At 44.2% G+C, this 26157-nt stretch overlaps 1 protein-coding gene across 3 annotated transcripts in view; it reads right to left on the bottom strand.

Annotated features, from left to right (window-relative positions):
- Dock1 (dedicator of cytokinesis 1) overlaps nt 1–24149 on the bottom strand; it is a 516033-nt gene extending 491884 nt beyond the window's left edge. For 2 of the 3 annotated variants that reach the window (XM_013143418.3, XM_063244929.1), the window contains exon 1: nt 23972–24149. In XM_013143418.3, the coding sequence (XP_012998872.1) occupies nt 23972–24017 (46 nt within the window). In that variant the 5' untranslated portion in view covers nt 24018–24149. The remainder of the gene's footprint in view (nt 1–23971) is intronic. The other variant, XM_003479612.5, reaches the window with a different exon arrangement.
- Between the last annotated feature and the right edge of the window lie 2008 nt (nt 24150–26157).

Raw genomic sequence — 26157 nt, 5'->3', positions numbered from 1 at the left:
AGAATAGTTAGAGAAATGCTAAGCACCACCCAAGAAAAAACAGATGGTGGGATGGAAGAACAGAAAAAAAGGGGAGAATTGTTTGATGGAGAAAATAGAGAAAACATAGAATACGTGAAGCACGTTCAAAGAGATTACCAGGAAACTAAAAACTCTGTTGAAAGCTGGCATAACAGCTTGAAAGAAATTAAGGATAGATTATCAGAACTGGAGGACAGATTTGTAAGGGGGGGGCATGAAAACAAACAGCAATACAAAGAAGCTTTGAAAGATAATAACCTCCAGCCAAGATTGATATACCCTACACAACTGTCCCTAGAAACTGATGGAAAAACAAGGTGCTTCCAGGATAAAGAGGAACTAGGGGAATTTGCAAACACCAATTCAACTCTACAGAGATTACTGCAGGATACTCTAAAAATGAAAAATACCAAGATTCCAGAAACAATGGCAGAGAGGCCACAATGAATGAAGCAGAAAGCGAAAGGAAGAGGACAAACTGACAACTAATGACAGAAAAAGAGCTCAACAGAAATGAGGCAGAGAAGATTGGATGGTAGGAACAGCCATTTTGGAGAAAACAAGACATCATAATAGGTAGTGCTGATTTAATATCCTCTTGTTTTGAAGTCCCATCAAGCTTTTGTTCTTCTGTCTCCATCAGTTTTAACGTGTTGTATCTTGTTGGATTTTATTATATGTGATAATATAAACAAAAACTTTTGTAGACAGGGAGATTATACAGAAACCATTGTTCATTTTCTGTTATTTGATTCTAAATACCCTGTAATACTGTCATTCTCTTGAACGGTTTTACATTGTCTTGATATGTTTGATGCTACAGTATACAAAGTTATACCCAAAGATTTTAAGGGAAGAGACACTATAGTAACTACTATTATGTTGAGATTATCTTGTGGTGAAACACTATTTTGCTTAAATGGCTATGTTTTGACCTGCGCTGTTTTGTTGTTATGCCCTCTTTTTTATCTCAATCTCCTTTTTGTTATCTACTTTTTCATTTTTATCCTTTTAATTAAGGGAAAAATAAATAAAAATAGCAGGATATATTATAGTAACCCACTTTGATTTCCTATTAACTTGCTTTGAAACTCTGTATTGCTCTCACCATCTTGTTTTGACTGATTTTCCTCTATTCTGTTATGCTTGATAGTACCAAGTTTGAAAGTATAGGCAACAACTATGAAGACAATAAGATTCATTGTGACGTCCATTCTGGTTGACTATTATCTTCTTTTGAAGTCCTCTAATGTCTCCAATGTTTTGGTTTTATTGGTCTTATTCTTTACTATTTTGTTCAATTTTATTATAACTGATGATATAGGCAATTCTTTTTAAGATAACAAGAGGCATTATGGTAACCATTGTTGATGGTATTCTGTTCCTGTGGTCACCATTCACCTTGTATTTTGTTTTTACATTATGTATTATGTCCATCCTTTTGATTTGACTGACTCTGTCCTGGTATGTCACATTTGGTTTTACTTTCTTCAAAAAAAAAAGTACTAAGAACTGTGGGAGCAGTGAAACCCAAGATGTATAATTGTCATTGTATGGAAGAAGGGAGGGGAGTTCTCTGGGGGATATAACTGCATGTATGTTTGGGTGTGTAGGATTGGATAACCATATTGCTGAGTTTTGTTGGATCATTGAACAAAACTGTTTGCAGTCTCACTGTTTGAAGGTCCCCTCTGTATGCTTTAATTTTGTAACTTCAACAACTATTTCTAAGATGACGATATGTAATTAACTAGTGATTTACTACTGTTTATTTTTTCTGAAATTCTGTATAACTTGTAACCTTTTTCTGTTTTTTTTTTCTTTTTTCTCCTTAAATAAAATTTAAAAAAAAAATATTAGTTATTGTGGGTTAAACTATATCTCCTAAAGGGTTATATGCACACCTTAAGTCCTGGTGCTCATGAATGTGACTTTACTTGGAAAAAAGTCTGTGCAGGTATAATCAACTAAGATGAGGGCTTACTAAACAAGTACTCCCTAATCCAACGGATTAGGAAAGAAAATGTTGGCACACAGGAAAAATATTAGCATACAAACAGAAAAAGAGATTCAAGTGACACTGCCACAAGCTGATGGACAAAGAGGGACACTGTCAACAGTTAGGCAAGAAGCAAGGGGCAGATTACCTCTGAGTCCCCTCAAGAACTAGCCTTGCCAACATCTTGATCTCAAACTTCTGGCCTCAGAACTATGAGAGAATTCACTCCTGTTGTTTTGAGGCAATAGTGTGCATGGTATTCTGTTCCTGTGGTCACCATTCACCAATCTCATTACACGCATCAGGCAAACTCTGTGTACTTTATACATACTAGCTCATGTCAGGCCCACCAGGGCTCCTCATCACACACTGGTGAAAGAAAGAAATAAAGACATGGAACTCACTCACAATGATCTGTCTACAGTGGGCCTGCCTTTCCCTCCTGAGCATCTTCCACTTCTCCCTTTTCCAATCACAGTCCTACCACCAGGCCCTGCTGTATCTAGCACACACCTGCCTCCTTTTTGCAGGAGCCACCCCTGGCCCTAAACACACTCAGCCTAAGCCAAGACGTAAGCTGAGACCAAGGACTGCCTTCATCCTTCTCCCATTAAATTTCTGCGTGAAATGCAGGAACTGTGCACCAACCCCAAATACTGAAGTTGCTCACTCCTACAGCACCAGACAAGACAGGGGCTCTGTACCCATAACAAGGACATAAGGAGGCCTCCTACAAAAGAATGTGTACAGTAACTAGCCCAAGAGAACTCTTAATTCCAAAATAAACTGGCTTCCTCTGGACACCATCCATGATGCACAGGCTCAGATGCCAACAGAGGAGGTGACAAGATATAAACATACATCTGTTTGGATTCTGTTTCCTATGCTCAGGTCAAACATCTCAACCACTAAAAAAACACTCCAATTTCCAGATGGGCAGGAATAGGACACAGAGCCAAGGACTCAGAGGGAAAATGCAAGATCTGGGACTCTGGAGACCCAGAGCCTTGGGCCATCCCCCAGGACTTCCCTGCAGGGGCTAATGCACGTAGTGTAGGCAGCTTTGTATTTTGGTGTTTTAGATGAGAACCTTAGCAAAATTTGCATGGGCCTGAGCTCCTGAAAAGAAGGCAAGGGAACCCAGGCCAGATTCTAACTCTGCCAGGTCTTCAGAGACAATATAAGAATCCCCAGACCCCCAGCCAGGGAGGAAATGAAGGAGAAGGTGCCTGCCTATTCTCTAGGATACACAACAAAACATGAGGAAGAATACTTAGGGAAGAAAATTACTAGGAAGACAACCTAGGGGCAGCTCCCAAACTACCCCAGAGCTTGGGGAAGGCTATGGAAGTGAAGGCTGAAACCTAGTGTGGACTGGGCTCGTCCTGGATTGAGCAACCTTCACTCTTGTTTCAAGAATTGTGCAGCTGAAGGAAACAGAATGAACATGACTCCACAATTTTATTCCCAGGTCTAACCCCAAAAGAACGGAAAAAGGGTTCAAACCAATTGTGCATGTGAATGAATATTCACGGCTGTACTAGTCATAGTGGCCAAAACATAGTAACAACCAAAATGTTCTTGGACAGATAAATGGACACATGTGGTCTACCTATATAATAGAACATTATTCAAACACAAAAAGGAATACTACAATATATATGAACTTTGAAATTACATTAATGAAAGGAATCAAGACAACAAAAGCGATATATTTTAAAATTTGCATTTATACGAAATATCCAGAATGGATAAATCTACAGAGAAAGAAGACCATTTGGTGACTGCCAGGAGCTAGGGGATGAAAAACATGAAGCAACTGCTTAGTGAGTACAGGGTTTGACTCTGGAATGACAGAAATGTTTTGAAACCAGATACAGGTGGTAGTTGCACAAACAGTGAATGTCCTAAATGCCATAGAACTGTTCACTTTACAAAGGGTTTTTTTAAATATTGCAACTGATTCATAATCTTAATCATCTGTGCCTTCTCCCTTGCTTCCCCATCCACCCTGTGTGCTCTTGGCTCTGCCCTGGCCCATCTGGAGAGGCATCTGACTGCAGCCCAGCATCTCCCACATGCTCGCTGCTGTCTTTACTCCCTCTCTGCTGAGTTCAAATCCTCATTATCTTCTAAGGATCACTGGGATCTCCCCACTACTACCCACATTGAACACCAGGCTCCAAGCACCTTGTAGTCCCAGGCTCACAACTATCCCCCTGGCTATTCACTTCCTTACCAGACTATACTACAGAGAAGTCCAAGAACTCTTAGTGTTACTGTTTAATATTCATGACAACACAAAGGGGCTACCAATATACCATCACCTCCAGTCTACAGATGAGCAAACCAAAGGGTGGAGGGCCCAGTAAATTCTAGAAACTATAAAACCAGCAAAAGATTGTAACCAGCATCCTCAACCCCCGCCACTCCGCCCTGCAGTCTCTGAACCCTCTGGGCTTCCAGGCCAGGGACCACATAGCCCATAACAGGACCTGAAACAGTGCAGAATCAATTCTGATGCAAATCAGCTTCCATGGATTTTCACCTGTACCTGACAAATCTATACATGTATAGAAATTCTGGCTCCTTCCACCAGACACATTGGTTTCATATTCAGTATGTGTTCCTTCCTGCAGTCATTCTAGATTGAGAAGCCTTCCTCAAACAAGACTCATGAAAATGCCTCCAGAGATTAAACACCCACAGCCAGACCTCAGAAAGTGACCTGATTAAATACTCACCCGCAATACCAGTCTAGACTCAATAGATCAAAGCCCACAGCTCAGGGCCATGCTGGCTGCACAATTGTGCAAAATAATGCTTATAAATGGAAGAAAAGAAAGGAAGCCAGTTTCTCAGTTTCTGGTAAATTGGGAATTGTAGACTTAGCAATGCAGGGCAAGTTTACAAGTTCATCTCCATGAAGCCCCTAAGGACACAGCTCTCAGCAACCAATCATGCTGAAAGTCAGGGTACAGCTTGGAACATGCGTAGCCCTGGTGAAATAAGCTCCCGCAGCCCACCTCTTCTTGCACCCCTTCATTCTCCCTAGGAAGCACTGGCTGGCTCCTTCCTCACATTCAAACTTCATTCTGAATGTGGTACAAACATCTACATTCCACTCCTGTTTTACGTTTCCACCTTCTCCAGGAGGGTGCTCTACTTCTCCTGAGAGCCCTGGACACACAGACCCCTCTGCCAGAAACAATCTGCTGCTCAGATCTCAGTAATAGCATTTGTTTTCACAGCAGAATTCCCAGGTTGCTACTTCTCTAGGAACACACAGGGCAGAGAAGAAACAATACCTGTCCCAAGCCATCTCTCCCACTAGACAGTCAAGCACCCTGCCCCACAGACTAAGGTGACCTTATTCCCTGAGAAGGGTGGCACCACCTAGGCAGCTCTGACTCAGTGCTAGCTGAAAGAAGGCCTGATGGAATGAACAGTTACTCAAACATTCTCTTAGTTGGGAAAAGAAGACAGCATCCACTCCTATACTCAGCAGTTAACTGCACCAGGAGACTCTCCAAGGTACATTTCAAGGCCTGGCCCCTTGGAGCCACAGCAGTTAATTATTCTGTTCACCTCAAGTGCTGCTCAACAAATTCACACCAAATCCAAACTGAAAAAGAAGAGCAGGTCAGACACCAGATTTTGCTAACATTTTCTTCAAAAATGATGCAAACTGAAACAGAGTACAATTTCTTGGTGCCTTAGTTTCCTTGGAGATCAGAGATGGGACAAAGTCTCATGAGAGGAAGGACATTAAAAAGTTCACAATTCTCTCCTTTCCAATGGCTACCTCTTTTTAGGCTTCTCAGCTGCATTCCAACCCTAATCCTCTGTATTAATCTCCTGTGTCTGCTAAAACAAAGGACCATAAATTTGGCGACTTACACCAATAAAATCTACTCTCTTCAGTTTGGGATCTGGATATCCTGACATCTCTTTTTGCAGTAGGACCTCATCTAAACTCACAACAGTCACCAACTGCCTAATAAGGTCATATTGTGAGACACTCAAGTGTTAGGACTCCCAATTTTTTTTTGCAGAAAGTGGAGCACAATTTAACCTGTAATACCCTTTGTTCCACTGTAGACTGTTTAGTCTGTTTATTACATGGCACACCAATGGGACTGCAAGCATAAGTAGTTGCGTTGTGGTTTCTCTTTGAGATGTGACTATGTGCAAATACTTTGAAAAATACTTTATTTTTTTCTTCGTCTACTTTCCTTGAAAAGCTCAATTCAGACTGATACTTGTAAGTAGTTCTGAACTGAGAACAAACATCTAATCTGGATGGAAATCTAAAAATTCTACTTAACAGCTCTTTAGTACTTTTTTCCTTTTCTTTTCTTTTTTCTCTTCCCCTCCCCCTCAACAGAAGACAAAAACCTTGGCTAGGCCTGTCACAAGAAATTGATTTCCAGGTTTGCACTGTACCTGGGATGTGTTCCTTTACCTCATCAGGTGGTAACTGGGTGCCAGGTAGGAAGCTAAACACCCCATACCACATCATTCCTCCCCCAATGTAGGAGGCAGGTATTGTACTGTTTGTTCTTCTCCACTTTATATATGTACAAACCTAGACTCAGAGAAGTTAACTAATGGGCTAAAAGTCAAACAGAAATTCAGGGATTCAAACTCAGTCAAGGGCTCGCTTCTGGGCCTGAACTCACTGTTCATGGCCCAAACCTAAGCCCACCAGCAAGCCCATCAGATGTTACACCGTGACTTGAGACAACCTCATCAAGATCTCCAATCTTGTCAACTATGGTTCCCTAGACTCCAGTGTTCCAGAGTTTGATGCCCTGGCCTAGCTTTTCAGCCCCCAAATTAGTGCCCTAGTTCTTCAGGGATCCTTCACATCTCTGTGCATGCAGATGGCCAGTAGTGACTTCATGATCCTTGATTTTAAATCACCATAGTATTCATTCCAGGTCACAGCGTCCCTCACAGATGCCCTCAGACAGCCTTCTCTGATGGTGTCAATCCTCAGGACACTGTCAGCAGTCTACCTATGGCCCCCAGCTTTCCTTGGATTCTCATTTATTTCCCATGAGAAAGAGGAGCCTCAATTCACTCTGAGGAAAACACAGGAGTTCCCTTCTAAATAGCAGTTAAGGAAATCTAATACTTAAGAGTCATCTTGCTTTGTTATTCTTGGTGTTCTTTCCATCTCCTGTCCTCTCAAGAAAGAAGGAATGGCCCCACGCTTTAGAAGTGTGTGCAAAAGACCCCCTAACAATGTGTCTTCATCTAAGCTGTGCCCTCAGTTTAAGATTCATTTGCACAAAGCCTCCGATCCTCCTCCACACACGTACTTCTGTGGGAGGTACATGTGCCAAGGGCCCTGTGGATGCCTAAAACCATGACAGTATCAACTCCTATATGTACTACTTTCCCTACACATAATTACCTATGGTAGTTTAATTTATGACTTGGGCACAGTAAGTTGGGTGTGATGGCACACACCTATAACCCCAGCACTGGGAGAATGAGGTAAAAGGAATGCAAGTTTGAGCCTCGCCTGGGCAACTTAGCAAATTAATAGGATCTTGTTTCAAAATAAAAAAATTTTAAAAGGTGGAACTGGGGATTTAGCTCAGCGGCATAAGCACCTGCCTTGCAAGCAGGCGGTCATGAGTTTGATCCCCGGTACCAATAAAAAGGAAAAAGACAAAAAAAAAAAAAATTTTAAAAAGGTAAAAGCCCAAGATTCAATCCCCAGCACCAATAAATAAGTAAATAAAGTGAGCACATTAAGAAATTAACAACAATAATAATAGAACAATCATAACAATATACTATGGTATGCTATTTTAAACTTAGGAAATACTTAAAATTTTCCTTTTAGTATTTTCAGATCTCAGATGAGCACACATAACTGAAATTACAGAAAGCAAAACCTTGGACAAGGGGCACCCACTGCACACAGCAAATGTATGCATGTTTGGAAACATACCCAAGAACATCCTCAGCGCCTACCACCTAGGGAGGCAGACGGTACAAAATAAGAAATGTGAATTAAAACAGGAAACAAGACTCAGCAGCAACACTTCATTTATTTGGGTCAGTGATGCATCCCCAATCCTAAAACGAATCATTAACAGGTTACTGATAGAGGCTGGGTACACAGTAAAAATTGATTTTGGTTAAAAACAAAATTCTGTAAATTTTGGTTAAGAACAAAAAGCTGTCAGGTGAAACATTTCAGAAGAAACTGCAAAGCTGCTGCACATATTTACAAGTAAACAATGGGTTTAGGCAGCTAAATAACATATCAAATTTTAAGAATGGAAACAGTATTAATGTTGTGCTATGTGTTCAATTATTCAAACTTTGTCCTTAAGAAATACTTTGTGCAATCCTTCATTTCCAGGGACTTAGATTTTTCACTCTGAAAGCTCATTCCATGTTAATCCCACCTTTAACTGCCTGCCCATAAATCACAGAGATCAAAGGCGGAAATTGTACAGACAAATGTTTTAGAGCCCTTGACCACATCTGGTCCCCATTGGTAACCGCCTGTTGGTTGAAAACTGCAAAATGGATATTCTATTTTCTGTTCATCTAGAGGCAACATGGTTGGAGAAGCAGGAATTGTAAAGAACTGGATTTCCGTTCACTGTTTTTTAACCTTTCACACAAGTTTTAACAGGCACTCCGCCCCCATCTCCATCTCCCCATCTCCAATATCACAAGGGTCTCCTGCCTTTCTTAAGGCTCTGGACAGATATGTCCACTGATGCTGCTCCTTAGCCCAGCCCATCAGCTCCACCCCATCAAACAGAAGGCAGTGAGCTCCCAACAGGCCTAAGAGTCCCTGATTCTCTATTTCTTTACTTCCTTCATGGTTCCTTAGGCCTATTTGGGCTGCTATATCCAAATACAATAAACTGGGTATTTTATAAGCACAGTTCTGGAGACTAGGGAGTCTCAGATCAAGGCACCAGAAAACTGAGTGTCCCTTCTTCCTCACATTTTCATGTGCTAGAAGAGATAAAAGAGCTTTCTAGGGTCTCTTGATAAGGGCACTAAGCCCTCCTCACCTTCCAAATGCCCCATGTCCCAACTACACCATCCTATAATTAGATTTCAACATATGATACAAGCATATGATACAGAGCACTAATGTGCCCAGAACATGAGTTATTTCTGAATGGTAGGTTATTTGGAGAGTGGGAGATTGTTTGCATTGTTTACAGCTTTATACCTTCCATTACTGTTTGCATTCTTTCAATAAGTACCATACAATATTATTACAATTATACAATAATACAATATCATACAATATTATTACAAAAGTAATAGTCTTTATTTTAAAATTAAAAGACCTTAAGATTCTAAATCAGAAGTTAGAAAGCTATGGTTTACAGGCCAAATCATACCCAGGGCTTGGCTTCTTACTGCCCACAAGCTAAGAGTAGTTTCCACATTTTTAAGCTGATGTAAAGCTTCTATAACATTAATTTTATCATAATACATAATTCAGTAACATTTAGTAAATGTGCAGACATTCCTTGTTTAATGACCAAGTTCTGTTCCTACAACTCTGTCGTTAAATGAGCTGGTCACTAAGTGAAGAATTGTACATAATATGTACCTTACAATATTCAGAACAAGGAAACTCCAACTTGATGAGTTGGCTTTCATTTGCGTAACTCTTACATGAAGTACTGTAATGTGTAACAAAACATAAAACTACAGTACTGTACTAGACAATACGGTCAGCAAAAATTACAGCACTATAAAAACAAGGTATATAATAGAAAAAAAAGACATCAGGGCTCTATAAATAAGATATACAGAATTACACCTAAAATAAATAAAATAAAAACTCCTTGTAAGTCTCAGCACCGGGTCATACGTCCAAACAGTGATTAATCCAGTGTTAAATAAGGAATATGCTATATTCCCAAGCTTGTGCAACCACATCTGTTCTTTGCTCTAAAACATTTCCATTACATCCAAAGAAACCTTGCCAGGCATAGTGGCACACACTGTAATCCCAGCATACAAGAGGGTAAGGCAGGAGGATTGCCATAAACTCAAGCCCAACCTGGGCTACATAGTGAGTTCAAGAACAGTCTGAACTATATAGTGAGATCCTGTCTCAAAATACCAAAAAATAGCAACAAAAAAGGATCCTCTATAACCATTAAACAGTCATTTCCCCATTCCTCTTCCACCAGTCCCTGGCAACCACCAACCTGCTGTTCATGTAAATGGACGCTTCATTGAAACTGAGTCCTACTGTATAGGTTCTTTTGTGATGATTTCTTTCCTTAGCATATTGTTCTCATGGTTCTCTCATGTTGCAGCATGAATCAGGGCTTCATTCTTTTTCATCACTGAGTAGTATTCCATCACAAATACACTACATTTTATTTATCCATTCACCCGCTTATGGACATCTGGTTTGTCTCCACCTCTTGAGTACTGTGAATAGTGCTGGCCTGAACGACTGTGCAAACTGTTTGTTTGAGCGTCTGAGAATTAACTTATTTTCGGGAAATGCTGGGAGTGGAATTATAAGGTGAAGTGGTAATTCTATGTTTAACTATTTTAGAAACCGTTAAGCTGTTCTCTGGCTTTCACCTTTCTAAACAGTCTTTTAGTGACTATAGGAGGACCTATATGTTCTCAATAATTTTACCTCTGGATTTGAAATGGCCCCAGCACTCACCTGTAGGCCTCAGCAGGAAAAGTGTGCCACAGAACACTGAACAGAAACTTCTGACTATTCCTTTCAGCTGTTCAATACAATTACAAAGGACTTTAGCACACATTATTTCCTTTGATTTCCTTGGCTTTTCATTTAGGGACAGAAAAGGCTGAGGGCAGAACTTTCACTATGGAGCGATCAGAGAGTAACACTCTTCAGAACCTCATTAAGGTCCCAATGCTGCTAAGAACTGGAGCCAGACTTGAACCACCATCCTTCTTTGTGAACCCAGTTTTCCTTCTTTCCTCCCTCCAAGATACCACAGTCAAATATGCCAACATCCAAACTTAGGAAATGTTTTTATCTTTAAAAGGAACTCCAAACGTGATCTTCTAACAATGCCAAAGGAAAATACTTAGGGAAAAATTCCAGGACCAAGAAAGTCACAAAATGCTAGTGATATCCTCAAATTATCTGAAAAATCCATTAAGTTGTACAGATGCACAACCAAATGCACCAATGTTACCAAGTATTTATACATCAAGGACCAGGCAGAGTCCCTTTGCAGAGAGCTGTGCAGACTCGTTGGAGGGTGCTTTAAGGCACTGATCCAGTGCCCCCTGGACTCCTCTGCTGGTCCAGCCACAGTCCTGGAAGTGGGGACCCATCCAAGGACATAGTAACAGCACACACCAACAGGAGACGTGCAGCTCTCAGCCACTGAAGACATTTTGTTGAGATGAAATCTGTCACCTGCCCTTTACTCAACAATGTGAGGAGGGGCCACATCAGGTTGTGTGTGTGGAAAAAAGGTCAAAACTCAGCCCTTGGCCCTGAGGTGAGTCCTCTAAGGCAAAGGCATCCTCCTCCTTAGGGACCCTGAGTAGAAGCAAGTTATGAAACTTCAGGGAGCACCACGGGGGAAGCTTCTCACCCAGTCCAGTGAGACGAAAACAAACAAACAAACAAAGAAACAAAAGCAATTTAGCCTGACTTTAGGGGAACTGGGGAAGAAGGGAGGGTAGAGGAAAAATCTCCCTCAAATGGGGTAGGGAACAAGAAATGAAGGAACGGACCGGCAGGGAAAGGTGATGGAAAAAAAGTTGAGCAAACAAATGAAAATAGAGCTTTTATAAATGGGAAAGGGGACCAGGAGTTGGAAGGAGCAGAAAGGAATGGCAGAAGGGAATGAACAAAGAATTAACATGTGCTATATACTTGTAACAGTTTCCCACAATAAGTGTAATCATTATGTGCTACTAACAAGTGTAATAAAAAAAAAAAAAAAAGATACCTGTACAACATAAGAAAAAAAGAAAATCTGAATCTAGAAAAACTGGGCAGATAGAAATAAAGTCATTCCCAGGCAGCCGGAAAATCATCTGCCATGTACTGTGGCCCACCAAAACACGTAGCACTGGGCTCCTTAGAACCACAGGTTGGTGGCCACAGTGCCTAAGTATGCAAACAATCACAGGGCAAGCCTCGGGTCATCATCCAAGTCCCCTCCTTTCTATCCACTGGGAGTCCACAGTGGGGCTCCCAATCCTTACCGAAACCTCACCCTGGTCTCGCCCGGCTGGTCCTCACAGGAATGGCCCCCAAAAACAATCTGAAGAAATGCAGCAGCCTGTCACAGTGCCTAAAGGACCCAAGACACACTCCTGCCTTTGAAAAATGGGCAGCTGAGCACACATGACGTTGAAAAGACTTGAAATAAATCTTGTGAAGTTAATAGAAACACAGCAATTTGGAAGAAAAATAAACACATTTACCACCTGCTAAACCATTATTTGCCCCTGATAAAGTCAATTATGTTAAAAAAGATAAGTTATTATTTTAGAAAAATTAGGAAAAAAAAAAAAAAGAGGATTGGTATATGCCTTTATTCCAGCTGGAGTTCTATACTCCTGAGGGTCTCCAGGCAGTCTGAATGGTATTTCTTACAGGAAATGTTAGCAAGCTCCACCACTGCCCTGGTCATCTATACATCATTCCTCAGACTTGACCTCTAGCAAAACTCGTGCTTATCTTTTAGAAAGGGAAATAGGCAGCTCCTATGAACCCTTAACCCAGCAGCTTGACCGAAGGGCCCCCAAGTCACTCTTGGCTTCCTGGTCTCCTTCTACAAAGTCCTCTCCGCTTCCGCACACCCTTCAAGGATCAAGCCATTCAAATTTCTAACTTCCATCTTACAGAAGGCCACTGACTCACAGGAGTTCAACTGAGGGCTTTTTTCTTTTTCTAACTTAACAAAAGGTGTGAAAGTGACATACATCCCTGAGAATTTAAATCTTTTCCCGGGGCTAATACATATGACCTGATCCTCTGTGGTGATGCTGGATGGCGGCAGAAAGCCACAAGTCCCAGTCAGCTCCATGATTATAAAAGGAAATAACTGGTACTCCACTGTGTGACATGTAGATTAACCAGGACATTGGGTATGTCAGGTGTGTTCCATGTCTTTTCACCTTAACCGGATTTTCAACTCAGAAAGGGTTTATCTAGGTGTCAGCATCTGTATATAGAAGAGACTGCTGTCAAGTGACACAGAACAAAATAATACAACAACTCACTGATTACTGGTGAATTGGCCATCTTGCCCCCAGAACACATTTCACAATGTTGGAGACAGTGGGGTTGTTCTAGCTGGAAGAGAAAACTGGCACTGGCAGGCACCCTGCAAGGCCCAGGACAGCTCCCTATGACAAAAACCTACCTATCCCAGAATGTCAACGATGACACGGTTGAGAAGCCCACTCAGCATGAATGAACTCATATAACTCTCAAGCAACTCTACTAGGTAAAAAGTTCTGTCACGCAGGTTCGACAAGTGTCAAAGCTAGGCACCAAGGGCCAAAGTCACTCATCAAGGGCAGTCGGACAGAGGAAGCAAGTCCAAGCCACAGGACGTGACAGCAGTCCCCATAGTAAGTACCCTGGTTATCTCAAGATGCGACTCGCTTCTTTGCACTGGTGTCATTTCATATTCACACTCTGCAGGCGGCACGAAGTACCAGTGAGCAGAGCTGGGCAGAATCTGACAAGAGTTAGACAGTACTGGGCAGGGCACAGCAGGGCCAGGCAGAACCGGTCTCTGCCTTCCAGACCCAGGGAAACCTTGTCCTGTGGAGGAGAACTCAGCCACCTTGCCACTGACTTCTGTCCCCCTGCACCTGGTGAGAGGACTCTAGTTAGGAAAACCAACAGAGTCAAAGGGGAAATCCCAGCTCCACGAGCTCTAGGGAAGGCAGGCCCCTGCCCTTTTGATCCCAACCCCCTACCTGCCACTGGGTGTGTTTTGCACACTTACATTACCTCCAGCCCTTCCTCATTCCTTCTGACTCAGGACTCCTGGGCCAGGTTACTCGGGCTCATTCTTACGGGGCTTGAGCCCTCATTCTCATACCTGTCCCCACAGCCCAGGCCCAAAACAAAGGGATTAGTCTCTCCTGGCCTGGGGCGACAGGGTAAAGAAGCCAAAGGAGGTTCAGCCACCAAAGAGCTGAAAGGAGAAAGCAAGACGACAGACAGCGTTACAGACCATGACCTAGGACAAGCCAGGCACTCAGCTGGACAGGAAGACAACAGGAAATAAGCACAGAAAGGCCAGGAAGGGCATTTTATGGAGTTTCAGGCTGACAAGAGCCACTTAGAGTCTGAGAATCTGAATCAGAGAATTCAGGAGCCAGGCACAGATGATGGACTCTGATAACACAAAAGCTACATGTGCTTATTTTGCCATGAAAACATGGCAATGAACACAGTTCATTATCCCCAACCCTGAAATCCCCTCAAAGCTCCAAAACATGATGAGAATTCATTCAATGGCAAAACTCTAGCCTGAGCAGAAAAAGCAGCTCAGTATGGACCATCTGCCCATAACGTGCATGTTCACACACTCAGTGCTCAGCTAAGACTCTGCATAGCACCTGGACCAGTGGCTGGGAGGAAGAGTGACATTTCAAAATATGTAAGGCCAGCATCTGTCTCTCCACACTATGACAAACCAGAATTCTGAAACACCACTGGTCTCAAGGACTTCAGATAAAGAATTGTGGACCCTGCCAGAATTTAAGCCTCCTGAGGGGAGCTCTGAATCAGCAAAATGTAAGAAAAGAGCTAGCACACAAACAGGAAGGGAGGAAGGAGGTACAGAAGGAAGCAAGGAGCAGAGGAGGGAAGCAATTATCTAAAAGTCCAGTTGCCTTTCATTCATCTGTGGTTTCAAACAATACGGTTTACAGCAGAGGCTGGGACACATGCTCTCCATCCCCACCCATCTCTACACCTAGTGCATCTGCCCCACTCAGCTGCTTATGTAGAGTACTCATCTGCTTACCCCAATCACTGGACAACTTCACTAGTAATAAAACAAAAGCTATAAAACTTTAGGGAAAGTGAAGCTCACAATGTCCTTTTCCAACTTAAGTAATCATCAGAAGGCATAAGTTTTTTCTCCCTGTGATGTTAACACTGATAACATAGTAATTTAGTGTGGTCAACCTAACACTGAGTAGTGCTCTCTCCCTCCAAAGCTCTCCCGTGTATCCTGGCTCACCAGCCTCTCAAAGAACTGGTGCTGTTTTGACCTGTGCCCTGGTGAGGGGCTGCAGGATCCAAGGGGGCAGACAAGGAAGCACCCTCCCAATGCAGTGCTCTTGGTGCCCTCCTGATTAAACACTGTAATTCTCACTGATTAGTAACATTATTACCTTTTTCAAGGCCTGCTTGGTCATAAGGGCTACTTCAGAATATAAAGACATTATTCTGTAAAGAGACAAACACAAACACCTAGAAACAAAGGCACAGTTCTCAGCTGCAGGCTTTAGAACAATATTTTCTAAGGTCCAAAGAAGTCAACAGCTATGAAAATGGGAACAGAAAGGCAAGAACACATACAGTGCCTGTGCTCAATGCCAAAAATGCTCAAGGGTCCACCCCACAAGCTTCTTGATTAATGAAAAATAATCACCAATAGGATCAGGTGCAGTAGATCTCTTCCTACATGTCACACAACTTGGTTACATTCATGAGCCAGCTTGCTGTACGTCTGTCCAGGGACTATGTTTAGGGCAAAGGATCGTGAGCAGAAATAACAGGCACCACCTCATCCCCAGCCAGGGAGAAACTGTGTACAGACAGACTGGAAGGATTGGAATCCCCAGAACAGCCTGGCAGAGAAGAGACCAGCCCTCTTCCCCCACCCTCTTAGTCAAGATCACCAAAGTAAAACGGAACTTTTCAGTAGGAAGGCAGCCAAATATTAGGGGTCTTTTTCTCAGCAGCTGGTTAACCCTAATTCAGAGAAAGGAAATCATGATTGCCAGTTATTTATAAAAGTGTAAAGTATCTGATGAAGCTGAACATATCATTCAAGGTGGCTTATAAATTTTGTACCACACTCCTGAGGAAATACAGTAGCAAGGCACAGATCTAAACTATTCCAAAGAACGAGTAACATTCTTGAGAGATTCATCTAAGGAGGAATCAGAGCTTAGCCTTCACTTGGTCCCTTCAGGAGCTTCTGGAAATCACAAGAACTGCAGTCCCTGACCTGACTTCAAAACTGATGTTAAAATTATGAATAGGGAAGCCAACAAACACTGCTCCTCACCCAGCTTCATTTTGCAAACATACAGGGATAGCAGTAGCAACAGGCTTCTATTCATAAAACAATCAATAAAGGAGGAAACAAACTGGCGGCCAGCATGCACACACCAGAGATTTATGCTGTATTGTCTCATCCTCAGAACTGTCCAGAGAGGTTGGAATTGTCACCAACTTACAATGAAAACCTAGGAGGGGTGGGAAGGAAGGGAGACACTTCTCCCAAGGTCACCTGGTTAATAAGAGATGAAGCTAGGATTTAAACAGAGCTCCATCATCCCAAACCTGGGATCTTTTGATGCAGAAGCCATATGCTAAGAGACAGCAACTTTTTTCCCTCAAGGCACTCAAATGAAAATTTTAACAAGCTGACAGACATCTGTCTGGGTGAAACCATCTGCGCTTTGAAAGCAGGGAGTTCCCTGTGGGTACAAAGTTTCCCACCTGCATGCAGTAAGTGGATGACTCCTAGTATTGAGCCAACACTGCTTGTACATGACCAAGGAGCCCAGTGTCATATGACATAATCTAAGCTCCCTCCTTTCCCCAACTAGCCCCTAAAATTGAAATGCTCATATGACTGTCTCAGGCCACTGAGGGCAATGTATGGTATGATTTGCAAGAGGAGCCAGCCTAAAGGATGATTGCTCTCTAGAACTGTATGGCAGGACAGTTCTGGACGGCAGAACTGGACACCTCCAAAGACTGCCCTTGCCAGTCTACCAAACTGGGATCCCGAATCACAGCACACCTGGTCAACCAAGAAACCAGAAATAAATCCAAGCAGGGCATGGTAGTGCTCAAAACTCAATGCAAATGATCTAAAAGCAGAACTCTTTCTCAGAGCATCAGCAATCTCAAAGAGCGCTCAAGTTCCTGTTTGGATCTCAAACTACCTGACCATTATTGTTCTCACAGTAACTTGATTATGAGACATTTTAGGTCTCCACACAGAAGCAAATTAGAATCTAACAGAAGGAGAGGCTTAAGCTGTGAGCCCTAATCCTAACCTCCCTGGCATCCCTGCAGCCCCCAAAACTTGCAACCTTATAAGGGAAATCAAACCCCTACAGGAGATCAAAGACAGGGAAACCACAGATGAAACATCTTATATTATCATAGTCATGCTGTAATGGGCTCAGCTGTTTGCACCCCAAATTCACATTGGAGTTCTAATCTCTGAAGTTCAGTGGCCCAGAATGACAGTGGCTAAGGCACTAAATGAGGTGATTAAGTTAAAATGTGGTCTTCAGGGAGGATATTAACCTAACAGGACTAGTGTCCTTATAAGGAAAAAACAGCAGGACACAACTATGCACAGAAGAAAAGACAAGATGAAGAAACCAACCCTGACCATACCCATCATAAAAGTTCAGGCTCTAGAACTGTCAGGAAATGGGGTTCCATTGTTTAAACCACCAGCCTGTGATAGTTTTGTTATAGCAGCCCCTGAAAACGAACACACCTACTAGGCACTTAGATTTAATGACAGCCCTAAGGTGCCACCCACCATACTAATAAAAACAAACTTTGGAATAACACTGTTATTTGCCTAACAACGTTTCTAAACTGCCTGAAGGTATATTAGTTCCTGCAAACCTCCCATCAGCTCAAATTCACGGGCAAGTCCAAGCATTCTCTCTCTCCTGGGAAAAGCAGAAACCAAGCTTTGAGCCCTAGGTTGCACAAATGAACACTAGTCTTGTCAGTACTAAAACCCAAACTCTTGGCCCCTAACGGGTCACCTCCTCAATCCTTTCCTTCCTCAAGACCTTTTTGCCACATTGAAGCATTGCAGAAAGCGAATGTCTGAATCACTGAAATGTAAAGCACTGTTAATTGGCACAATGCTGGCTCTGCCCACTCCTGCCCCCAACCAGGATGTTTCCTTTTCAAGGTGGATGCACATCCCTCTACCAAATACCCTGGACAATTTCATAGCTCAGTGACACAGCGCCTGCTTCCCCGCCCTCAAGCACTACCTTCAGCAACTGCCTCCTGTACTTCAGCTTGGCCACAAATATGCTCTCTCATCTTACAAATAAACCAAGACATTGAGAGCTACAAACTCCAGTGACCACTACACACCCAGCAGACTGGCTAAGACAGACTGACAGGCTAATAACAAAGATGATGAGGATTCTGAGGAAGTGGATCACACGCGCATGGCTGGTGAAGATATAAACTGGGACAACCATTCTGGAAAACTCCGGCAGTTTCTTTAAAAGCTAAATATCCAAATATCATACCACTCAGCAACTGCACTCCCGGGCATTTATCCCAAAGACATGAAAACTTATGTTCAGTAAAAACCTGTACATGAATGTTCATAGCAGTGTTATCTGTAATAGCCAAAACCCAGATGTCCTTTGACAGACGAAGAGCTAAACAATCTGTGGCAGATCCATACTAGAGAACGCTACTGAGCCAGGAAAAGGAACAGACCGGATAGATGCAACAGCCCACAGGATCTCCAGAGTTATGCTGGATAGGAAGAAAGCCAGCCCGAAAAGGTTATATCCTACGATTCCATTTCTGGAGCATTCGGAAAACAACACAAGTACAGAGACAGATTAATAGCTGTGACAAAATATACAGAACAAATTAATGGTTGCCAGGATTTGAGGCAGAAGTCATAGGAAGGTGGGTACAGCCACAAGAAGGACAGCATCTGTGGTCTTCAAGAGAGAATGTTCTGCATCTTGCCTATCAATGTCAGTATCCTTGCCTTTTAGGATTGCATTACAATTTTGGAAGACGTAAAATTGAAAGAAATTGATAAAGGATTCATGGGACCCTCTCTGTATTATTTTTTACGACGGCATGTGACTAAAACTGTCTGAATATACAATTTAATGAAAGAAGAGAGAAAGGGAACATGTGCTCAAGTGCTACGTTACCACTCAGCAAAGGACTCAACACAGTCTTTCTTCCTGTTTTCCCTTCCTGCAACCACATAGGTGTGGAGTGAACAAGGGAAAGACACACCCCAAAAGGATCCACATCAGATGTCTGATATTCTAGGCAACCCCTGGTACAATGATAAATTTAAAAATTTTATGCTTGTTTCCAAAGTAAAATTGGATTTGTAGAAATATAATCTGCTCTAAATTATTTTTCTTGCAACTCCAGTGAATGATAATACCTGCATCTGTATTTACTTACGATCAAACCTAATTCTTTCCCAAAGTTAACAACTGGCTTGTTACTCAAAAAAGATATCACTCTTGCACTTATTCGCTTCCAAATTTCCTTGGATATTATCTTATACTAATAAGTGTCATCACTCAATGATGATACTTATTATACTTGTTATCAATAAGAACACACCCATGTCAAGTTCTCCACACAGAAAATGTGACCTCCCCCAATCAAGGGGCAAACACAATAAGGATTTAAAAAATCACCTTTTGAAGCAAACCATTATCTCAGGCACTGTGACTGTTAAATCCAAACAAAAGTCACTTGTCATTGAATTTCTAAACTCTGGGCTTTATTCAAATAAAAAAATCATTGGTACTTCCACTGAGTGGTTGGCATATTTCAAATATGCACCCTGCCAACATTATCTCAATGAATCCTGGTATATCTTTGTAGCAGGCAGACAGACTTAGCTCTACTTCATAGACATGAAAACCGAGACTAAGAAAGTGACAGCAATGTGCTGAGGGGTCACCTAAGAATGAGAAGCAGAACCTCCACACACGCCAATACCCATCCCATTTGAGACCTCTAGCTGGATGACGCCAGACAATGGAATACTAGGTTCAATACAGAGAATGCTCCACAAACTTAATAACAAGCTGCTCTCCATTCCATCTTCATTGGTTTTCTACTGCTGCCATAACAAATCACTATAACCTCAGCCTTAAAACCACACAAAGGTACTACTATCTCACATTTCTACAGGTCAGATACCCAGAGTCTCTGGGGCTCCAATCAAAGCTTTGGCCAAAGAGAAGTTCTGGGAGAAATCAGTTTCCAAGCTCATTCAGGGTGTTGGCAAGACTCCAATTCTTTCTGAATGTAGGACTGGGGTCCTATTTCCTGTGTTTGCTGTCTTGGGCTACCCTTTACTCCTTGAATCTAGTTCTGGTCCTGCCAAGTGAAGTCCTCTCCGTCAGGTCCAGCAACGGCCATCAAATCCTTCCCTAACTTGGAATCTGCTCCCCTTCTTAGCATCTCTCTTCTCACTCCATTTTCCAAGGCCAAATTTCCCTGGGTTCACATGGAGAAGCTAGGATAACCTCCCCACCCTCATGTTCATAACCTTAAGCATAAATTACAAAGCCCCTTTTGCCATGTAATGCCTCATATCCACGGGGTCTAAGACAGAGGAGGCGAATCTGTGGCAGCCATGTTTTTTTCTTTTTAAGATAAAAGATGTTAATGTGAGTTATTTTTTTCTAAACTAAACCTCAGTATTCAGATTTAATTGCAGAGTTGGTACATTGCAATATATAAGTGGGTTTTGGGTTGCAGTGTAGGCATTCATTTCTAAGAGATTAGCCATCACTAGTCTAGGGATTAAGCTGAGAAAACCTTAAGATCATTATTTTACTTCTGCACTGTCACTGAAATATAAGTATATTGCGCCCAACTGTGTCTCTAAGAACATACTTGCATCTGTTTACCTAATTTTAAGAAAAGGATCCATAGGAAATTAATCATATTGATACTGGAATATACAGTTCTGCCCAGTCATGAGGTGATGGAAAAGAACCCTCCAATGTGACTGCTAAGTCAAGATATATGCAAGATGTATGTTAATAAGCCAGGTCTGTAAACATGACCCAGCAAACTCAAGCTGGTAGGGAAACAAAACAGCTGGTTAAGTTCTGGGGGGCAGCCCTCAGCACAATCAAGGAAAATAGCATTTCCTGTCTTTTCCCAAGGAGTCACAAATCAGCTGTTTACTCCTCTCTTGATTTTAGAAAATAAATAAATAAATGAGTGTCTCATTTACAAACAATGCTTCTAACAGATTCCAAGTACTTGCAAACAATGAGCTGTGATTCATGTTTCTAAATGAGATGGAGTTTTATCATTTTCTTTCCCCTCGTGATTCATTCATGGGCCAAGAGGCCTGAGTAGCTCACCCACCAGAGTCCTGGGAGGGAAACACAGCCCTGTTGTTAGGCCCCCCAAAAAATGCTGAACTTGGTAAGCAGGATCTTCAGTAGTTTTCCCCTAGTTTGAAAGAGCCAATCATCTATCTAGACTAGATAACTACATCCAAACACCTATGTCCTCTCCAGTCAGCACCTGTCCTGAAAAACACTAAAGTCCACCCAGTGCAAACTCCCAGATAATGATCTCCAAGGTTGATCCTCAGCTCTCCTGATCAGAAGATCTGGCCTCACTGCCCTAGCAGATGAGGGCTCTAGTCTTCAAATGCCTTCTGATGCTGTCTTGCCATTTCTCCCTATCTCAGCCATCTTATCTCCACCTGAAGGGAAACACAAACCTACTCTCCTCTCCACTGCACACATTCACACTTTTGCTAAAATTTCCTAGCAAAACTACCCCATAGCCTTTTTTCCTTTGGAACTTTCCAATATAGTTTTCTTAAAACCAAAAGTATAAGAGATGTGATGCTAAAAGTCACAACCACAAGTAACAGATACTTCTGAAGGGTGTGTGAATTAATGAAAAGTTCACAGCCGTGTTCTGGCCTCTGGCTGACCAAATCCTCAGTGCAGAGAATGTATGTGCTGCATCTGGGAGCTGTCCTTTGGTCTTTTCCAGATTAGGCCAGCCATACTACAAGGTGCTCGTCAATACCATCCTACTCCCCCTGGAAGTTGAGGAAGGATATCAAGGTTCTTTCAAAATACGGTATCCCAAAAGTTAACTCTCCTCTGATGAGCACAGGGAATGGTGGTAGCTGGTGCACACACCTATGAACCCCCAGCAGCCAACGCTCAAATTGAGGCTACACCGAAAAAAGTGGCATATGCACAGACAAGCAATGTGCCTTCCCCTACCACTGTAAAATACAAGTGATGACAGTCCCTGTCACACAGGAACCACCTACTAGAGCTACAGCTGCTCACTGCTTGCACCAGGAATATGGGATACTGCTTCCACTCTGCTCCCACCTCTTGCCTCTCCCTGCCAGCTCCAATTCCTTGTCCATCTCTCTGTGCTCAGTTCCCTACAGTCGGTCATGAGCTCTCTCCTCTAAATGTTCCCTCAAGAGGATCCCCATGGCAGGGCCCACCCACTGTTAGCACCCCCACCCTCCTTCCAGAGATGCAGATGCCAAGGTCCTTTCTGTCACCATGTGGTACCCAAGACTAAGCCTATCAGGAGTGCAACATGCAAGCAATACGCATTCCTGTCTGTGCTGGACCTTCAGGAATGTTCAGTTCCCCAGTTTCTTCATCTGCAAAGTAGGGAGCAGTCAGCAGTACTCCTGAAGCAAGGAGGCCCCTCAATTCTCAAATGAAAAATATGCTGCCAGAAGACATCTGAATTGTCCCAGGGCTGTTCCCACTGCCACCATCACTAACATGTACAGAAATAAGAAACCAGTGTTCACATAAAAGAGTGAGTCCTAAGGCCAAAGATCACCCAAGAAGCATCTCAAAAGTCTGAGGAGCTAGACTTGCACAGGTCAGCAGAGAGGTGGCCAAAATATTTGGGGAGAAGGCAGGCTCCTGATAGTGTGAGGGCACCTAAAAGAAGAGACAAACTCACAAATGCTTCCCAAGTCAGAGGGTGGCCTGGGTAAGGCAGTCAAGGACTCCTCTGCGTGTGGGGCAGGAGACCAGTGAGACTAACAGGAACTGGGATGGTCCTGAGATCCCAGAGAGTGGCATGGCCCAGACCTGACACGCGGTGGGCAGGCTGTGAGGAGACAGAAACCCGCAAGCCTGGGCAGGCCAGGCCGGGCTGCAAAGCCTAGTGAGCAGGGCAGCAGGACAACGCAGCAGCACCCAAGGGGTCTGTTTGTTTTGCCTTTAAGAAAAGCCTCACTCTCTGGAATGCGTACTAGGGTAGAATTGTAAACTTGCAACCCTACTCCTTTCACCCCCTTCTACCCGCCTCCAAAACGAACGACAAAAAGGAGCTGCCTAAAACCAGGTCCCCGCCCTCCCCAAATGTTCTAGGAGACTCGGGGACGCCGAAGCGCTCCGCGGGTCCCCGTCCATCCAGGGCCCACCCACCAAGGGGCGTGAAGGGGTCACCCGCCAGCGCAGGTCGCACGGGCACTCTCCACGGGAGACCAACAGATCTTCATTTTGACCACTGTGATATAAAAACTGTCCATCCACAAGTTTACCCAAGAAACCATGAAGCATGCAGAACAATGACCGCCCCCCCGGGACTCCACGCGTGGGGCCACCAAAACGGACGGCCCTGGCCGCGGGCAGAGTTAGTGACCGCGCGGGACTCAGGGACGCTCCGCCACCGCGGTGCCCGGGAACAGGATGTGGGAGGGAGCCCCTCGGGAGGGGCCGCAGCCCCCGGCCCGGCAGAAGCGCGGGTAGCGCCGGGCGAAGGGCGCAGCCGGAGCGCACTCCCCGGCGAGGCGCTGTGCCCGCCCCGCTCCCGCTGCCCGCTCCCCGCCCTGCGCCGGCAACAGGCTCCGCTCCCGCCCGCCGCGGCCCGGGAAGTTGGGGAGCGGAGCCGGGGAGGGCGACGGCGGGCGGTGCGCTGCTCACCCACGCCGTATTTCTCCTCTCGCTTCGTGGGCACCCAGCGCGTCATGGTGCCACGCGGGGTCGGCGCCGCCGAGAGCCGCCGCCGCCGCCGGTCGGGCAGGAAACTCCGCGCCTAGGCCGCCATTTTCCATTCCCTCCGCGCCGCGACAGGATGGGGAGGAAAAAGTTTGCGGCGGAGGCGGTGTCATGTGGGACGGGCCGGGCGGAGCGTCGCGGGCCGGATGGGAAAGGCCGGGAGCGCCGACGAGAGGCGGGACGCCCGCCCTGGAGCTCGCCGACGCCGGTCCGGAGCCCTCGGCCCCCCCCCTCCCGCCGCCCCGGCTGTGCCCGCAGACCCGCCGGGCGGCGCTGCCCGGTGACCTGCGGGTTCCCAGAGTCTGTGGACCCTCGGAACTGGATCGCACCGGACGAGAGGGCTGCGTCCTCGGCCCTGGGATCCGGGAGGATGATGAGGGGGATCCTGTGGGATTTAGGAAGCGTGCAGTTCGCGTCGCACGTGGTTACACTGAAGAATGCAAAGTTCCCAGTTCAGATTCCACCCTAGTGGAGCGTCCCGGTGCAGAACCTAGAGGGTCCCCTGGAAGGGCCTTTTGGAGCACGTGGTTCATTCTTTTTCTACAGATTTGAAGAGAACCTTCCCGTTGCCTGGAGAAGTGATCTTATGGCGTTGCAAGTCACGCAGCAGGCAGGTGAACCCCAGGTCCGAGCCCAGCCTGGGGAATTTATTAGTGAAACTTCATCTCGAAATGTAAAAAAAGGCTGGAATGTAGCCTTGGGTTTAATTCCTGGTCTGAAGAGAGAAAAAGTACAGCGACACAGGTTGGCACTCTGTTGAAAGGACTAGGAAGAAATGGAGGTGCCAGCCAGGGAGTGTGGCAGACCCTGTAAACTCAGCATTGACTTTTTAACTGGTTGCAGCTAGGCTACTGCAAAGAGGCCAGGAGAAAGAGCGGCAACCCAGAAATCCCAGGCCCTGAACTTGCAGAAACTTTCACCACTTCAGTGGGACTCCAAGCTTGCTGAAATGGAGAAGGAAAAAAAGTTGGGGAGATGGGCTGGCAGGGAAAGGTGGCAGGATTCCTGTGAATGTCATTTTCACCCTATAGGAGAGCTGTCCTGGGACTCCAGATCCTGTGCAAGTAGCAGTGGATGACTTGAGATTTCTTCAAAGGAAGAGTACACACCCACTTCACTATAATTTCAAAAAGAATACTTTAAAACCAAGATAAAAGAAAAGAATATAGCTTCAAAATGAAGGCAGCCCATTAGACAGAGGAAAGATAGTTCCATCTTGTAGTAACTGGATGTCCTCTCATTCCTCAAGAAACAAGAGCAACTCTGGTAGCCTGGAAACCATTGAGAGGTGAAGAAACAAAGGTAAAAAGGATGCAGCTCTCCTTTGGGTAGAATTGGGGATGGGAAACCAGTAAGAGAGTTACCTGCGCCAGCCACAGACTCTGCAAAGGCCAGAGTCTTCATATAAACTAGGAGTAGCAGCAGGGCCTCCACTGCTGTTAGAGAAGGCCACCTCCCCCGGGAGCCACCCTGAGCCAGGGAGTCTCAGCACCCTTCCCACATTACAGTAGAAATAAACATTCTAGGATGACCAAGGAGCTTTCCACTTTTCTACGTGAGAGGGCCAAGAAGATAGTGGGTGCCACAGATGTATAGAAAGTTACAGGCCTTCTATTTCTGATAAGGGCTTTAAATCCCTTAGAAGAAAGCAGCCTAGCCTCACGTACCACACAGTTTCAAGCATGCAAAAAGATTTCTGTGGAAATCAGAAATCCCAGGGGTTCAGATCCTGTGGCTGTGGATTGATGACTCAGACCCCTCAAAGGAGAAGTGACTATGAAGGTGCTAAAGAGAGAAGTAGGGTGCTCCAAGATGAATGGCATGGTGGCCTGACCTATTCTAGGTCGAGAGAGGCTAGCTTGAAAAACTATAAGCCCAGACTTCAAAGATAAGCAGAAACCAATTAGGTGAATTAGAGGAAGCATAGCATGTGCAGAGGGATAGGAAGGAACATAAATTCTTCACGGAACAAAAAGGTCAATATAACCAAAGCGTGAAGATAAATAGGAAAGGTCAGTATGGCTAAAGCATGGAGATAAGTAGGCTGCAGAGACAGAAGGGACTTACAGGTCTTGCTAGGGATTTAGAATTCTGCAAAGAAAATCAGAATA

This window comes from Cavia porcellus, unplaced genomic scaffold, assembly GCF_034190915.1.
Source record: "Cavia porcellus strain 051 isolate PalLab524CR breed Dunkin Hartley unplaced genomic scaffold, mCavPor4.1 scaffold_2, whole genome shotgun sequence".
Lineage (NCBI taxonomy): Eukaryota > Metazoa > Chordata > Mammalia > Rodentia > Caviidae > Cavia > Cavia porcellus.
The sequence above is the reverse complement of the archived record's forward strand: the minus strand, read 5'-3'. Positions and strand labels throughout refer to the sequence as shown.